General features: G+C 54.4%; 1 protein-coding gene and 1 long non-coding RNA gene across 6 annotated transcripts in view; one reads left to right on the top strand and one right to left on the bottom strand.

Annotated features, from left to right (window-relative positions):
* LOC112304724 (interleukin-4 receptor subunit alpha) overlaps positions 1–17,567 on the top strand; it is a 44,213-nt gene extending 26,646 nt beyond the window's left edge. For all 5 annotated transcript variants that reach the window (XM_053926316.1, XM_053926317.2, XM_053926319.2 and 2 more), the window contains 5 exons: positions 5,465–5,621; positions 8,165–8,264; positions 10,084–10,162; positions 12,036–12,085; positions 12,910–17,567. In XM_053926316.1, the coding sequence (XP_053782291.1) occupies positions 5,465–5,621; positions 8,165–8,264; positions 10,084–10,162; positions 12,036–12,085; positions 12,910–14,380 (1,857 nt within the window). In that variant the 3' untranslated portion in view covers positions 14,381–17,567. The remainder of the gene's footprint in view (positions 1–5,464; positions 5,622–8,164; positions 8,265–10,083; positions 10,163–12,035; positions 12,086–12,909) is intronic.
* On the bottom strand, positions 1,183–4,833 carry LOC123479732 (uncharacterized). Its single transcript, XR_006655453.3, has 3 exons — positions 4,451–4,833; positions 3,460–3,694; positions 1,183–2,291 (listed from the first exon to the last, which is right to left on the bottom strand). It is a non-coding gene; the product is annotated as an uncharacterized lncRNA (long non-coding RNA).
* Positions 17,568–17,920: the final 353 nt, after the last annotated feature.

Here is a 17,920-nt window from a genome sequence, read left to right on the forward strand (position 1 = left end):
TGGTGAGGGTGGAGGCCACTTCCTGCCGCCACGTTTTCCCCTCAGACATTCCGCTGGAGGACATCTGCACCCCACGGACCCCTGTGCCCCACAGCGCTGGGCTCTGATACCTGTCCGGCCACCTGCGGTCTGTGTGATCTTGAGCATGTCCCTTAACCTCCTTGTGCCTCAGTTTCCTCATCTCCGCCCTGGGGATAATGAGGCCACCACCCCGTGGGCTGCTGAGAGCACAGAGTGGGTGACAGACAGGCCCCCACGCCTGGCATGAAGAATGTTGCACACACCCTCCTCCTCTTCCCCTGCGGCCACAGGCCTTGGAAACTCCCATCAGCTCCTCCCTCCCGCACCCTGGCCTGTAAGGCCCTTCGTCAGAGCTGTCGAGGGTCTGCACTGGGCTGTGCCTTCATACTGGACCCGAGCTGGCCTGCCCTCGGCCGCCAGGGTGCAGGCCCCAGACATAGGACGCTCCCACGTCAGCTTCCGTTGCTGCTGCTTCTCTTCCTGGGCAAGCCAGGGAGGGGGTGGGTGTTGATTTCCATCTCTCAGGTGTGGTTGCTTCTTGGCCCTGGGCCAGGATGTGGGCCAGGAGCAGGAGTGGGGCCCACGCACCGTGAGGCTCAGAGAGCACTTGGGGAGGGGAGGGCGGCACAGATGCCAAGCGAAGACGCAGGTCCAGTTTTGTCCATTAGTCTTCCCGCGTCCTGTGCCTGTTCAGGGCACAGCCTGGATGGGAGAGAGGCATCCAAGCAACATATGTATTTGCTTATCTTGGCTGGACCCAGGTTCCAGGAGTCTACCCATTGCTTGGCCCGGCTTTATTCTGCGTTGGCCTCATTTTCAGGCAGGCTCTTCCTTCACATGGCCAACATGCCCACGAGCAGCTCCAGGCCTAGGTCCCAAGGCTGCAGTGGGAAGAGTTTTTCTTTCCAGAGAGTCCTCACAAGAGTCCTGGGCTTGGGTCATGGACCCAGCTGTGGGCAGGAGAGAGGGTGCTGATGCCATGCTCTGATTGGCCAGGGATGAGCCACATGCCCATCTCTGGACCTGCAGCTGTGGTTGGCTCCACCCAAGCCAGATGGGCTGAGAATGGAGGGGGGTGGATCCCCAAAGGAGACTCTGGGGAGGGGGAACAGGAACTGGGCTGGCTGGAACACAGCCTGGTTTAGGACCTGGTGCCATTCTCCAGCCAGTGGCCAGAACTAGTCAATGGGCCTGGGCCATGGCTCAGTGGGCCTGTAGGTGCTCAGGTGCCGCGGTCCAGCCGCAGCAGAGTCCAGGGGGTCCCGAAGGTGCTATGAGGCGTCGGCGATGGGAGACAGACAACATCACGCCTCAGAGGACAGTGAAGCTCTGTTCCGTTTATTGCAAGCACAAATGGATTTTTATATTTTCTTTTGTGGCATAGATTAACATTTGCAAGTGTATAGCATGATCAGTTAAGCAGAAACATCAATACAAAGGTAACCAGGAAAAGTACGAAAGTTTCTATGGATTTAAATATATTAAACAAGGATTGTTTTGGCCAAAGTTTCCATAGATTCAGTTATAATGAACAAAGATTATTTTAACTAGGAGAGTCATAAATCAGACGATTAGACATTTTCAGAAATTGTTCATAGGGCAAAAGTATACGGTAGATTGAGCAGAGGCAATAAGGCCTTTGTGATATCTAACTTAGCTATCTATCTTTTCTGTCTAAAATGTTTCTCTGTGTACTATAAACTTTAGCTTCATAGTAACTGTTTCTGTATACCTAATAGCTAACCAGCTTTTCTTATTTCTATGGCTGTCTAATTGATATATATTCTTATTTAAGGTAAAGGAGGGGCTTGTTGACTAGAAACGTATTGGTCTGATTATATCCTGTTTCTCCTTCGCGGTACATTAATCTTATGAGAAAGTTCTTTTGACTCCCTAGAATTACAGGCAGGAGTATCGGGGCGTGTGGAATTACTTTCTGTCACTCCGTCTGCAGTCTCCTGTTTCCCTGGAACCCCTCTTGGGAAAGTCTTTTTCCCACCATTATGACGCACCATCCAAAAACCACCCATGATTAATAAGATGAAACACACTATAAGGGGAAGAGTGGGGAGTTTTCCTTTCCCATCTGGTCTTTGCCTTCCGGGAACATCTTCTGGGACTTTGTCAGCCAGCAAGAGTGGAACCGCTCCCAACACTCAGGGCCACCCCAGGCCTCAGAATTCCAGGTCCAACTTCTCCTGGTGTTGGTAGGGCAGAGGCTGTTGAGGCATCCCTCCTCCATGGCTCCCGTCCTAAGGTCAGAACTGGACCTGAAGAATTCCTCTTATTAGTCATTGGCCAGAGCTAGCCACATGCTCCTCTCTAACCAATCAAAGGCTAGGGATGGATGGCCACGATTGGTTTAGACCAACGATTTTCAACCTTTTTCATCTCATGGCACACATAACTAATTACTAAAATTCTGCAGCACACCAAGAAATATACTTTTTGCCAATCTTATTTTAAAAAGGTATAATTTTGATTGACTTACAAAAAAAATAGTAATTACCTACCCTTTTTGCTCCAAAGTGACTTTATAGAAAATCAGATGCCTGTATTTGTATATAAGGAGTTCTGTTACCAAGAATTAAGCAGTCGGGCTTAACCTTATGATGCAACGTGACCAGTGAGATGCAACTCTTTTATATGACTTACACATTTACAGTGAGAGAGGGCATTCACACCAGACAGCTATTGTTGTGTTGGCTGTCGTCATTTTTTTATTTGACAGTCTAAGGGAATAGAGGTCAGTGCCCCTGACTAAACAGTCAGGTATTACATGGTTTAAAAATCTTGCAGTGCACCAGCTGAAAATCTCTGGTTTACGTCACTGAGGATTAACCCTAGAGCTGGAGACACGAGGCTTGCCTGCCCTGAGCTTCGGGCACCCGACCCCAATGGCACAGATTCCGGGCTGGTGTCCAGCCATATTTGCTACAGTATTGCAGACACCAGCTGTGGCTCAGACTGGATGGGATCAATTCTAAGAAGAGATGTTAGGAGCTTATCGTGGGATTTTGGAAAGGGAGCCACTCTTTGTCCTGGCTGATTTCTAGACAAGGTTCCATAATGGAGGTGGAGTGTCGGCCTAGGCACTGAAGGATGTATAGGAGTATCCTTGATAAGTAAGGAGGGGAAGGATAGGCCGGGCAGAAGGAACAACATGAGCAAAGGCTTGGAGATATGAAAATTCATGGTATATCTGAGGATTACTGGGAGGTGGGAGTATATGGGGTGGAAAACACAGAAAATGAGGCCACAAGTCCATTCCAGGCCATAAATGCCATGCTCATGATCACAGAGGTTACCATTTCTTGTGTGCCTATTATGTGCCACTCAGCATAGTCACTGACAGTTGTGACAGCCCTGCAGGCAGGAAGTGCTTGTCTCCGTTTTAGTGTTGAGGACACTGAGGCCTGGAGAGGTGGTGTCACTTACCCAGGGTCCTGCTGCCGGGAGGGTGGAGCTGGGACCTGTCTCTCCTCCCAGGATCTTCCTCTCTGAGGTGGTCTCCAAACACCTGGCCTTTTCTTCAAAAAACAAACCAACCGCAAGGTGTTCCTTGGGAGCTTGATTTCTCTTTTGTTCCTTAGTGACAACATATTTCCCATCGTTCCAGTCATCTCCAGGTGTTTGGTTCCTTTGGTGAAGTAGGTCCAGCTGTTGCTTCCAGCTTATCATGTTAAGAAAGAGAGGAATACTGAGGCTGAGAGTGCTGTTGTCTCCCAGCTCTGGTCTCCCACAGCTCCCACCCTGTCCTCAGCTCCCCCGGGAGCTCCAGCTTCCCCAGTTTTTCCAGCAGCCTGTCGAGATTTTGCTGCCTCGTTGCACAGCCTCTCCTCAGCTCACTTTACACCAGACCTTTGTCCCCAACGCTTTCCAACCCAAGTGGAAGCAGAACTGCTGGAGCTGCCGGCACCAGGAAGGCACTGCAGGGGCCGCAGGCAGAGGGAGAGCCACAAGGGGCCGGCCCCTCAGGGAGAGGAGCCCCAGGCAGAGGGTTTGGGCCGTGTACTTGCTGGCAGATTGATCTTGAACACAGACTTTATTTCTAAAAGTTTTTAAAAATCAAACTCATATTTATGTGAAGTAAAACTTCAAATAGTAGAAAAGGACTTAGAAGGAAAATGTGTTTCTCTTCCACCTGCAACCTCCAGTCCCTCTTCCCAGAGGCTGACCACTGCTCTGCCTCTTGCCAGGAGGGAAGGCAGGCTGGCTGGAGCAGGGCGAGGGTCTGAGGCACATGTCTCCGTCCGGAGAGGGTGGACGCCCGGGCAGGCAAACGTGCGTGTTCGTTCATCACTGAGCCCGCTGCTACATAACAGCGACAGCACACAGTTACTGCTCCAGTTTCGGGGGGTCAGGAGTCTGGGTGCAGCTTGCTGGGTCCCCAGCTGCAGTGAGGAGTTGGCCAGGGCTGCGGTCTCACCTGAGTCTCAGCTGGAGAAGGGTCATCCCAGGCTCCTGTGATGTTGGCAACATTCGGTTTCCTGGGGGCTGTCGGACCGAGAGCCTCAGGTTCTGCTGGCCCTTGGCAGGAGGCCACCCTCGTACCTTGCAGCCTTCTCCAGGCCAGCAAGGGGCAGAGAGAGGTGTCCTAGCGAGCTGGGATTACAGCCTTACATAACACAGTCACGTAGGTGTAGTCCTGCCCCCATCACCTTTGCACAGTCTGTAGGTTAGAAACAAGTCACAGGCCCTGCCCACACTCGAGAAGGGGCACCCCACAGGGGCACAATACGAGGCGGGGGGCTCTCAGAGTCTGCCTGCCCCCATTTTTTTTAACACGAAAGGCAGCAGACAACACGTACTAATCATCATCTCACCTTTCCCACTTAGCACCAGACTTTGGACTCTCTTCCCAGTGGGGGCTGGTGGGCGGGGCTGAGATTTCGGGCCAGTGATTTGGGCCTGACCGTGGAGGCTCCAGGAGCCCACAAAGGAGAGAGGGGCACAGCGACTCTGCCTGTGCTTCAGGAAGATCACTGGTACGCTCCCTGCGTGCCACGCCCTGTCCTCAGGGCTTACCTGTATTAACCCATTTGATCCTCACAACAGCCCTGGGAGGTAGGCACTTTTATGATCCCATTTTGCAGAAGAGGACATCAAGGACCAGAGAGGTTATGTCACTTATCTAAGGTCTCACAGCCAGAAAGTGACAGGAGGGACCCTACCCTCAATTCACAGATGAGGAAACATTCTTTCTTGCCCAGTCATGCTATGTGGCTAGTCAGTAGCGGGGGGGAGGGCGGTTTCCAGACCGTCTCCGCAACTCTGGTCACAGCTATGGAGCTGCCAAGCGATGCCTGGGTTGCAGGAATAACCAAATACCCAGGCTGGTGGCTCTGAACCACCACGGGGTCAGCTAAGGACAGCAGCCAGAGTGGGAGCTGGTGTTCCCCTCCCCCCGCTGGTGCAGTAATGTCTTCCTTTCCCCCACCAGTGCACGGTCCACAATGTGACCTACAGGGAGCCCACCCTCCGCCTCCCGGCCAGCACCCTAAAGCCTGGGGTTTCCTACCGCGCGCGGGTGAGGGCCTGGGCTCGGAGCTACAACAGCACCTGGAGTGAGTGGAGCCCCAGCGTCACGTGGCTTAACTGTGAGTATCTGTTGTGAGTCCTGAGCACTTAGAATCTCCCCTCCCCACTTTTACTCTGTGGCCAGACGCTCCCCCTGGCCGAGCAGCTGGGTTTCCATGTCATAGGACGCCTCTAACTGCAGGTCACAGGGCTCAAACTGACGCGCCGTGCTGGCCAGGGTGGGGAAGCTGGGCTGCAGTAATGACAAGCCCACAAGGTCACTGCACAGATGTATTTCTCGCCCGGGTAACCGTCCGACGTGAACTTGGCAGGTCTGTGGGTGGTTCTCCTGGAGGCCCCATCATTCTCTAGGACGAAGACGATGAACCCTTTTTGTTTCGTGGACCCCTTTGGCAGTCTGGTGAAGCCTGTGGACCCCGTTCAGGATAATATTTTTAAGTGTATAAAATAAAATACATAGGGTTACAAGGGAAGCTAATATTGAAATGGAATTATAAAAATATTTTTAAATATATTATCTAGGAATATGTACTTCTTTATTGACACATTGAAAACAAGATCCGGGGGTAGTTCTCATAAACACCAGGTTTTCTGAGTAGACGAGCAGAAGTGATATTTCATGGTCTGGCAGCTGCAATGCGATATGAGAACAGCTGTGATTTCTGTTGGGAGCTGAGGGACTGGTGCTGCTCTTACTGTGGTTTGCTCCCTCCGTTCCTAACGGGAGGAAATGCTAGGTGTCAGAAGTTAGTGAAAAATAAAGATGTCATTTCTGTCCCATCCAAGTTCCCAGACCCTTGAATTCTATCTGCATCTTCATTGAAGGTCTGTGGGCCCCAAGGTAAGAATATCTAAGGGCCCTCCCGTTGTCTGCATCCAGCCAGCAGAAGGGGAACGAGAGCAGGGAGACCTCACCCGCTTCTTAAAAGCCTTAGCCCGGAAGCGACACACCTCACTTCCTCTCACGCTTTATTGGTGAAACTGGCCACACGGCCACACATAACTGCAAGGGATTCTGGGAAATGTAGCCCCTCAGTTAGTAGCTGCATCCTCAAAACAACACTTTGCAACTTTATCGCATGGCTTTTTCAATGGAAATATTAAATTATCTCACATAAAGTGAAGTCTTTCAAGTGGACCTTTCCAGGTTTATATAGCAGCTCAGTGATGTTGCCCCCAAAGTCTTGTCTTCTTTCTTCCTGCCATCTTTAGCATGGTAGTGTTTTATCTGTAAACTTGTCACCTCATGGCCCCAAGTTGGCTGCTACACGTACCCTCAGATCCCAAGGACCAATGGGAATGAAAGGCTGCTTGCTACAAGGGAATGCACCTCGTTCATCTCTCTCTCTCTCTTAGTAGGAAGCAAAAAAATCTTTCCAGAAGCTTCCCTAGCATTACGTCCCCTTGCATCTCATTGGCCAGGGCTGTCACATGGCCTCTTCCAACTGCAGTAGAGGCTGGGAATTCATGTCTGGAAAGGAGACTAGGACAGTTGTGATTGGCCCAAACCTTAAGGTGACCACATTGCTACCTGGCAGAGAAGAAGGGGCGGTAGGGAAAGGGAGGCCACCTCAGGTATCATCTGCTCATTGGGGAGAGTGGAGGCTGTTGTGAACATTTACCGAAAGAAGGGTTCTTTAGAGTGCTGGGCACAGTGGTGCTTGGCAGGTACTCCAACACCACCCACCACACACCCCTCTCAGCATCACTCACCTTGTTCTGTGGATGTCTCTTTGCCCACCTGTCTTCCACGCTGGGCTGTGAGCTCCGTGGGTAGTATCTACCCTGTGTCTCCAGTGCCAGAACAGGGCCAGGTGCACAGGAAGTCCTTGGGAAAGTTCTGTTGAATTGATTTGATTTTAACATTGGCCTGGGAAAGAGAAGGGAAAGGACAAGAAATAGCGTCTATGGGACATATGCAGTGTGCCGGACACTCATTCTTTATTTCCACAGGTATTTATTGAGCTCCTACTATGTGCCTGGCCCCATGCTAGACGCTGGGGAATCAGCAGTGACCAAAACAGAGTAAGGCGCGGAGTGATGAGGGGGCAGCAGCAGAGAGGGTGTGGGGGGTCCAGAGCAGGCGGCAGCGGAGTGAACGCGGAAGGAGCCAGCCGTGTGCAGACGTGACAGCGGATGCACAGGGCTGCGCGGGCACTGTTCTGGGTGCAGAATGTATTCAGTCACATAACCCTCCCAACCCTGCCACTGTTAACCCCACTGTGCCAATAAGGAACCAAGGCACAGAGGGTGTGCAGGGCCTGTCCTGGGTCACCAGTGAGGATAGGACAGAAGAGTCAGGCGCTGAACTCAGGTGGTCCAGAGTCACTGCCCTTGACCTCTGTGCTTCAGGAAAGAGCAGCAAGTTCAAGATCCTGAGGTGGCACTGAGCTTTGCAGGAGCAGGGGACAGCAAGGACCAGCGTGACAAGGGCTCAAAGCACAAGGGAGGGAGGAGGGGTTGAGGCGGGAGGGCTTGGTGGTGGCCAGATCATGCAGGGTCTGGGAGGACCCTTCCCTGAGGCTCGGTCTCCAGCTCTGGGGAGTGGAGACCAGGCTGCGCTCAGCACGATGCAGGCTCACGGCTTCCCTCCCACTTCCAGACTACCCGTGGCCCTGGGAGCGGCACCTCCCGCTTGGCGTCATCATCGCCTGCATGGTCATTCTGGTCGTCTGCGTGTCCTGCTATTTCAGCATCGTCAAGTGAGTTCGGGGCGGCCCCTTTGGGGTGCGCAGTGGGCAGGAGGCCCTCCGCTCGCTTACCAGCTTGCAGTCCTCTGCTCGGCGATAAGTGCATGTTGAGCAGCTACTGCGTGCAAGGCACTGAGGCAGCAGCTGAGACAAAGCCGACAAGGACTCTGTGCTCCTTGTGGGAGACAGATGTCAGCTTGACAAGTAGCTACAGCCGTTTCCACGGTGACCCTTGGCTGAAGGAAATGTAACCAGGGGAAGGGCAGGAACGTTCCGGGTGCTGTTGTAGGTGGGGAGGCCAGGGCAGGCCCTGACTGGGGGAATGAGCTGGCCCGGGTAGGGCTGGGGAAGGGACTTCCTTGGCAAAGGGAGGCGGGTCGTGCCCGGGGTATGATCTGGACAGACAGTGGGGGGCATGTGACAATAGACCGAGAACTGTGGACAGTTGCCCTGACGGAATCAGGAGGCCTGGGTTCAGGTGCTGGCCCTGGTGCTCGGCAGCTGTGTGACCGTCAGCCTTGGGCTCCTCCTCTGCAGGCTGGGATGTGGCGAGGACACACTTCTTCAGCCCTAGGAGCCCCAAGGGAGTCCTGGATCGCGGTGGGTTGGAGGGCAGGAGGAGCCTGGTTTCCAGTGGGATTGAGCCCAAGGAAGCATAGCGGCTCAGAGCCTCAGTCCTCCCGTCTCTGAAGTGGGACTGGCGAGCCCTGCCCTCCACGTACGGGTCATCGGTGGCTGAGGATTGACACGGGGGTGCCCCGCACTTTGCTGGGCACACATTAAGTGTGCAGGGATTGCAAGTTTTCCTCTCCACGTCTTGTCACTGACACCTCTTAGCCACACTGGTCTTTTCCCCCTCTCTGAGCCTCAGTTTCCCCATCGCCTGACCTTCCCAGCCCCACTCACTGTGTTCCAGCACTCCAGTCTCCTCGCTGTTCTTCGAACACACTAAGCAAGTTCCCTCCGAGCCTTTGCAGTCACTGTGCCCCGTATGGGAAAGCCGTTTCCCCAGGCATCGCCATGACTCCCTCCTCATCCACCTTCAGTCGCCACTCAGAGGTCACCTCCTCAGGGAGGCCCTCCTGGATCCCACGCTCCATTCCTCTCTATTCCCTTCTTTATTTTTATCCATGGCACTTAATGGGGTGTCTTGTGTTCATTTCCGTATCTGTTTGTCTGTCTCCCTCTTCTGGAAGGTCAGTTCTGTGAGGGCAAGGCTTTTGTCTGTCTTGTTCACTGTTGTGTCTCTGAAGCCTGGCACAGTGAGTGGTACATAGTAGGTGCTCGGTAAAGACATGTTGACTGACTGAGTGGAGTCAGCAGAGGCTCATCCAGAGGTAATCTGAGGACCTTCCCTCTCAGAGCTGACTCTCCATGGCTCCTGGCTGACCCAGGGAGAGTGCAGGAGTCCATTTCTCCTGGGTTTCCTCAGCTTCTCAGGCCGGCCCCAGCCTCTCCCTGGCACCTTGCTCTCCTCTGCTCTGTGGAGGGGATTTTGATGGGAAAGCCCAGAATTCTCTGCACCTTGAGTCTCTCCTACTTCTCTGGGGCTTGTTCCCACTGAGGATGGAGACGTCAACTGAGGACCCCCGTTCTGGGCAGCAGAATGCTGGAGCTTGACCCGGCTCTTCTGCCTGTTGGCTGGCACTTCACCCCTCTGGGCCTCAGTCTGCTCATCTGTGAATGGGGTTGGCAACAGAACCTGTTTCGCGGGATTGGGGTGAGACATCCAAAACCGATCAACATGGTCTCTGACCCCTGGTAAGAACTGGCGACTATGATCATTTGTATGGGAGGAGAGACCAATCGACCTTTCCCTCTCCTTTTTCAGGATTAAGAAAGAATGGTGGGACCAAATTCCCAACCCAGCCCACAGCCCCCTCGTGACCATTGTCATCCAGGAGTCTCAGGTAGGAGCGTGGGTTGGTTCGGATGCTGCGGACTGCCTGCATGAGGAGCTAGGATTCAGGATGTGTGGGGTGTTAAAGACACTCACTGGCTTTGGGAATTGCACCTGAGCGGTCGGGGACGTTTCGGGGGAGGTGGACTCAGCAGCTCAGTGTGGTCGTTAGGAGCCCAGAGGCTTCCCCTCCCCTCCGCTCAGCTTTCGTAGCTACTTTTCAACCTTCAGTGGGCTCCTCTCAGGTTGGTCCCCGGGTGCTTTTCCCTCCCCTGGGAGGAGATGACCCCTGAGGTCATCTGCATATTGTCTCCTGGGGAGGTACCAGGGCAGGCAGCCAAAAGCAGAGGAAGGCGAGGACACGTTTTCTGTGTCTTCCTCTCACGGTCAGGAAACTGCGGCCAAAATGCCAGCAAATCCCCCCTCGTTTCTCATGGGCCTGAGGTGCATCACATGCTGCTCCCAAACCATTCCCCTGAGACCCACCAGCGGCCGCCCCTGAGCTGAGGGCGGGGCCAGCTTCCCCAGTGCGAGGGCCTGTGTGGTTTGCCTGAACTACGTCAGGGTTCTCTAGGAAGGAGGAAGGCGGGGATGCAGGTCCTGTCTAGAAGGTCTGAGGGTTCTCAGTTCTCCAGGGACCCTATGGCAGGCTCTGGAGTCCGATGGTGCTGGCTTTGAACCCTTGCTCTGCCACTTCCCTGCAGGGTGGGCTTGAGCAAGTGGCTTAACTTCTCTGAGCTTCAGTTTTCTCCTGTGGGTTGTCGAGACGAACTCGGGGAGGAGGTCCCTGAGGGGGCGCAACGGGAGATTAAGAAAGACACAGACAGAGACAGTTTAAGGAAAAGCGGGGCCAGGTGGGGCATTGTCCTCTGATGGAGAGACAATGATCCTGAACATGGTCTCTGCGTTTATTTTATAAGGGTTAATTACATAAAGGTCAAGGATGTTTTGCAGACTCAGGGAAAAACTGCAGGCATAATTGCTCCATTCCCAGGCTATCTAAATGATAAATATTTCTTCTGCAAAAGTTAGAGTCGCATTCAGCTGAAGCTTGCGGTTAACTGTCTCCTTCTTAACCCCTGTGGGTCCCGACTGTTGTTGCTGCTGGCTTGATCCACCTTGCAGATGCAAGCAGTCAAGTGCGGCCTTGCCAAGCACTCAACCTTAGCTTTGATGCCAGCCTTCACCGTCCTCCACAGTGGGTTGTAGCAGTGTTTATGTAACAGGGCTGACATGGGACTTCACCAAGACAATGCATGTAAAGGGTATATTACAGGGTCCTGCACATAGTGTCATTTATGTATCAGTCAGCTTTTGCTGTGTGACAAATGATCCCAAACCTTAGTTGAAACCACAGCCATGTCTGTACTCTTGCTTCTGCAGGTCAGCTCAGCAGCAGGGTTGGGTGGGGGGGGATCTGGGCCGGGCCGGGTACCTCTTCTCTGGGCTGGCTTGTCCCCAGTGGCTCCCCTCACAGGTCTGGCAGTTGTCTGACTCTCCCCTGGGGAATGGAGGTGACTAAGCCATGTGTTTCTCGTCCTCCAGCAGGCTGGTCCAGTTGGCACAGTGTCACTTGTACCACATTCTATTGGCCAAAGCAAGTCACATGGCCAGGCCAGATTCAAGCAGTGGGAGGACCTGTAGACGACTGTGTCCATTTTCCCATCAGCCTCAACAACTTAATATTAGGGTCATCTCACTAATTCTCAGGAAACTGAGGCTCAGAGAGCTGAATGAGCTGGTCTGACCTCGGATGTGATGCCAAGGCTTACATCCTTCCCACGGCGTCGAGCCTCACGGTGCTTCCTTTCTGAGCATGGCCGTACGCCAGGCGGGCCGGGAGGGCTCTCCGCTGTGTTTCATTGGCTGTCTCTGTGTTCTAGGTGTCACTGTGGGGGAAGAGGTCCGGAGGCCAGGAACCAGCCAAGCGCCCGTATGTATATGAAGCTCAGGCATAGCCTATGGGGATTTGGAAGGGGGTGGAATTGGTGCGGTGGGCGCCGCCGTGAGAGGGGGTCACACACCCCCTCTGTGTCTGCCTTCTCTTCCTTGGCACTCGGCACTTTTCCTTCAAGGGGCGGCAGGAGGAGGAGTGGCTGGGTAGGTAGGCTGCCGACCGAGCCCCCTGAATTGCCCGGTGGGTCAGGCACGTGCTGAACCCCCTGGGGAGTGCACAGTCTGGCCCGAGCAAGGCTGGTGGAGTGGACTGCCAGCGCAGCTGTGCCAGCTGCTAGGATGCTGAGTCGTTGCATCCTGGTGGCAGATACCACTATCCTAAACCCTTGGGTGTGCCACCACCACCTTGGCCTCCTTAGCTCCCCCAGAGGGCCTCCTGGGCCTACCCACAATCCAGTAGCTAAAGGGTTTGTACCGGGCACAGCAGGGGACTTCAGGACACAGGGAGCCCTAGGGCCCTACAGCTGCTCTAACTGGTCATTACTTATGCTGTGTGGTGATAAGTGTTTTAAATACCATCATCCCTGACAAAGTGCTTTCCTTAGGTTATAGATGAGTTTGTACTAAGTACCAGGTTGTGTGCTGGTCTCCAGACACCCCAAAGTAAGACACAGGCCCTGCCTTCAAGGAGCTCCCAGGGCAGCGGTAGCACAGACTGGTGCATTCTCGACTGTAAAGTCAGGAAGCATGTCTGCCATAGGGAGACATCAGCCCAGGGTGATACTAAGCTGGGCTTTGAAGGATGAACAGGAGTTTTCCAAGTGGAGACACTGAACCCTGACCACACCTTTGCTTTTGCAGACACTGGAAGACTTGTCTTACTAAGCTCCTGCCCTGTTTCCTGGAGCATGACATGGAAAGGGATGACAGTTCCTCCAAGGCTGCCAGAAAGGGGCCTTCCCGGGGGCCTGGAAAATCGCCGTGGTGCCCTGTGGCGGTCAGCACGACGATCCTCTCGCCAGAGAGCGTCAGCGTGGTGAAGTGCGTGGAGCTGCTAGAGGCCCAGGTGGAGAGTGAGGAGGAGGAGGAAGTGGAGCAAGATAAAGGGAGCTTCTGCCTGTCACCTGAGAGCAGCGGGGGCAGCTTCCAGGACAGTAGGGAGGGCATCGCGGCCCGGCTGACAGAGAGCCTGTTCCTGGACCTTCTCGGGGCTGAGAATGGGGGCTTTTGCCCGCAAGGCCTGGGGGAATCCTGCCTTCCTCCACCTTCAGGAAGTGGAAGTGCTCAGATGCCTTGGGCTGAGTTACCAAGTGAGGAGCCTTTCAACCCAGAGTCAGCCCCTCTGACGCAGAGCCCCACCTGCCTGGCTTTCCCAGAGATGCCCGCCGTCGTCGCCGACAACCCCTCTTACCGCAGCTTCAGCGACTTCCTGAGCCCGTCCTCAGGTGCAGGAGAGCTTGCCTCAGACGCACAGCTGTCGGAATGCCTGGAGGGAGGGGACCCCAACATCCTCTCTTCTCCCCAGCCCTCTGAGCCACCCACTGCACTCCAGCCTGAGCCAGAAACCTGGGAGCAGGTCCTCCGCCAGAGCGTCCTGCAGCACAGGGCAGCCGCAGCCCCCGCCGTGGCCACCCCCAGTGGCTATCGGGAGTTTGTGTGCGCGGTGAAGCAGGGCAGTGCCCCGGGCGACAGGTCGTCGGACTGTGGCCCTTACGGAGCAGCTGGGTACAAGGCCTTCTCCAGCCTGCTCGCCAGCGGTGCCACCTGCCCAGGCACACCTGGAGTTGAGGCCAGCAGCGGGGAGGGGTGCTACAGGCCCTGCCAGAGCCTCACTTCTGGCTGCCCTGGGGTTCCTGCCCCTGAACCCCCATTCACCTTCAGACTGGACATGGAGCCGCCTCCCAGCTCTCAGGACTCACTCCTCCCAAGCAGCTGCCCCAAGTGCCCTGGTCTGGAGCCAGTGACAACGGGGGAGGACCGCCAGAAGCCCCTGCTCTCCCTGGAACTGGCCACAGACACCCTCGGGGACGACCTGGGCAGTGGCATTGTCTACTCAGCCCTCACCTGCCACCTGTGCGGCCACCTGAAGCAGTGCGGCAGCCAGGAGGAGCACGGCCAGGCCCGTGTCGTGTCCAGCCCCTGCTGTGGCTGCCATTGTGGAGACAGGTCTGAGCCCCCAGTGAGCCTTCTGAGGAACCCAGACCCCCTGCCAGGTGGGGCTCCCCTGGAGGGCAAGTCCTCCCTGTTCTTCCAGCCTGGCCCCAGCAGTGCTCAGAACCCCCAAGTGGCGGCCGTGCTCTCTGCAGGGCCCACGCACACGAGTGCATCCTAGGCGTGGGCCCCTGGTTGCTGGGAGCACCTTGCCTGCACCTGTGAACATCTCCCCGGAAGGCAGCCCAGCTGGCAGGTTTCCAGGACTCGGAGGAGCCGTTGCCACCTCATCAGTCCACAGCTTCTCCAGCATATTGTCCCTGTCATGCCCACCCAAGGCGTGTTTTGTTCACCTAGTCCCTCGCTGCCCGCGTCTTGCCCAATCCTGGGACCAGCTGCTGCCATGTCACTGGCTTGGACACTGAGCCTCGAAAGTAACCCGGCCATCAGGGGAGGCCTTGGGAGGCCTGGGAAACAGATGGGAAATTGAGGCCCTGGGAGGGTGGTTATTTGCCCAGAGGTGCCCATTCATTCAGCAGAGCTTCATTAGGTTGACAATGGAGGCAGGATCTGGGCTGTGGGGGCTGCTTAGTCAAGGTGGGGAACAGAAGCCCACAAAAAAGGGTGATTACCGAGCGGTGACAGTTTGCTGTCAGATCCCTACACAACTGTAAGGCTGGGGGCTCCTGTTAAGCATGGGATCCCCAGAATAAACACACCCAGCTCCCTTGGGGCTGGTCTGTGCCCCCACGGACACCGTTGCTGGCAGCCACAGAGGCCAGAGGGAGAGCCTCGTGCCTGTGACCCGGCTGAGCTGGGCATTCCAGATGCCGACACCAGGCACATTCAGCCTGGCATGTTGGCCCAGACCTGGGGTTCAGTAATACTTGTTTGTGTGCATCTCAAAGATTGTTGAAACCTGTGTTTGTATTTGCTGAGGAGGGTGGGATGGGAGGGGCAGAGTTTTCTACAAATAAAGGTTCTTTATCTCTCTCTCTCACTAAAGAAGCAAGCACACTGCCAGGCACCTTTGTGAATGCATTATCTCTATTAACTCATCGAATCCTCCCATCCAGGGAGCCCAGGCCCAAGAGGTTAAATAACTTGCTCTCTCTGCTTAGGTGTCTCCGAGAAGAGATTCAAGTGCAATTAGTTGATTTAGGAGATGCTCCCAGGAAACTGCCTGGGGAGTGGGGCAGTGAGGCAGGGAAGGGCAGGGGGCAGTAAAGAGTGTTATCAGACAGTGCTGGTGTGGGCAGCTACCGCTCCGTCCTGCCAGCAGCTTTGGAAAGCTGTGCACAGCACACGCCTGCAGTGTCCCTGCAAAGGGCAGGGGGCTGGGGTGTTTGTCCACCCACTCCCATCACCGTCGGATGGCCACTTTCAGGGACACCGGCAGCAACTGCTGCTACTCTTTGCCAAGGCCACACAGCTGGTTGGTGGCAGGCCCATAGCTGAGCCCAGGCAGTGTCTGTCACCCAGACTCTATAGGTAATCTGTTCTGGACATCCAGGTAGGTGGCGTGGTGGAGTGGGCTTCAGAGGCAGGCAGGGGATCTTAACCTCCTGTGTGATGATTCTGTGTCCCTGAGTAGCTGTTTTGTCACCTGTGCAAAGTGAGGGGCTTGGCCATTTGAGGTTCCTTCCTGCTCTGGCATTCTGCACAATGCACTAGAGGTGACAGGGAGCTCACTACCTTACATGCAGCCTGATGTTTGTTAATAATGTCTGCACTGTACTGAGCCCAAAGCTAACCCTTTAGCTGCCAGAGTCACCCCCCACCCCAACACACACACGGTTTACAGATGGGGAAACTTTGCTCTAGAGAGGAAGAGGGACTTGCTAAGATTAACAGTGAATGGTGGAGCCTGAGCCAGCCATAACTGTTCAGTGCCAAGCAATATGTTAGATGCTGTATATCCACTATGTCAGCACTAGCAGCCAGGTCGAATCATTATCCCAATTTTACAGATGAGGAAGGAGGCCTTAAGGTTTAGCTTAGGGTCGCACAGCTAGGGATTCCTGGAGTCACATTTGAACCCAGGCCTGACTGCACAGCCCCCGGCCCCCAAGGGATGCCGTCTCATGTACAGCATGGCACCTGTCAAGTGTCAGCTCTAATCCACTCTGCCTGAGCATCGTCTCAGAAAAGCCAATTTAAAAGTTAGACAGCCAACAGAGGAAGCACCTTTGTGTGGGTCGTGGAGAGGCAGTTGGGTTGGGAGTCCAACAGAATGGAGGCTGGAACCATTCTCTACTCAGGATCTTACACAAAGGAGACCCGGGTTGTCAGCTCAGGCTGTTAGTATAGAATTAGCTGTGTGTGGGGAGGCTGAAATGGAGAATTAGAGACACCTCCCCCATCTCTTACCAGGATTTAAATCCACCCTCCCAATTTCAGGAAAGCTGGAGAAAGGCCACTGTTCTTGCCTCCCCACACCCCCATTTGCAACTTAGTACAGGGAAGGAGGAAGAAAAAGAGCAGGATAGCCACGCACTGGGTTCTGAGGAAACAGTGAGATGGGGTCCCTTCCCTCCTGGACATTACAGTTTAGTGGGGGAGAGAGACATTAAACAGAGAAAAGGAAACATTGCAAATACCGGTATGTGCTATGAGGAAAACAGGGTCTGAGACACGGGGAGCTATAAGGAGGTGTCCTGAGTTGAGCCCTTGGTGCCTACAAGGAGCCAGGATGGCCTAGGGGAAGCGTGTTCTGAGCAGAGGATGGAGCGTGCACTGAGGCCCTGAGGCACAAGGAGTTTGGCACACTCAGCGCTCAGACCAGCTGCAGCGTGGTGAGCCAGGGACGGTGGTGGGGATAAGGTTGGCCACAGCGGGCACTGGGGTGAGGAATTTATATTTTGGCCCGAATGCACTTAGCCCCACCCACTGAGAAGCATGGGCCAATAGACACCAGTCTCTCTTCAGTCTCCCCAATCCCAAAATGTGACCTGTCCCTAAGCAGGAGCCAGTGAGAAAAAATGGAGCCGCTGGAAGTCTTCCCCAGGAGGACGCCCTCCCACCCTGCACAGGAGTGGTTAACGTCCTCACTGCTGATATTCTCACCCAGGAATAAAGTGACTCCCACCAGGGATGTGTTGATTGGCACGGTGGAACGGCTGGCTGCCAGGGCCTCTCTTGGAATTTCTTTGACAAAATACTTAGAAATCCCCTTAAAATCTGGCCCTTGCCCTCCCAGGCACGGGTCTCCACACCGGGCATGAAACACCAAGGGTCTTTGGGGCTTGAAACCCTAGACCCCTTCTCTGCTTTCTATGTCTCCTTTATCCTGCCTGTTTATTTTTGTTGTTGTTGTTGTTTATAAAAAAGGAAGGATAATAAAATCTGTGTCATTGGGTTGTCTTAAAGATAGTCTACATATCGTCTTCACCATCTCTTGGGTTTATTCTAACCTGGCTGGGGCATGGATGACAAGAGTCAGAAGGTACGAACAGCTTAGAAATCTAGAATTCTCAGCCCTGGCAACTGCTCCAGGCTTCCTTCAAACTTCCTGTAAATCCCTGACGGCTTCCGCTGCCATTGGTTAAACCTGAGTTGGGAGCCCCTAGCTTCTGCCCTACCTGGGTGTCCCCCCTCACCCTCCGGTGCTGTCAGGCTTATGCCTACTCCTTCCCTGGTCAGGACTTCCCCACTCTAGATCTGGCAATTCACTCCATCATTCAAATATTTAACAATGGAAAGGCAATTGTCAAAATACATT

Source organism: Desmodus rotundus, chromosome 1 (genome assembly GCF_022682495.2).
Source record: "Desmodus rotundus isolate HL8 chromosome 1, HLdesRot8A.1, whole genome shotgun sequence".
Lineage (NCBI taxonomy): Eukaryota > Metazoa > Chordata > Mammalia > Chiroptera > Phyllostomidae > Desmodus > Desmodus rotundus.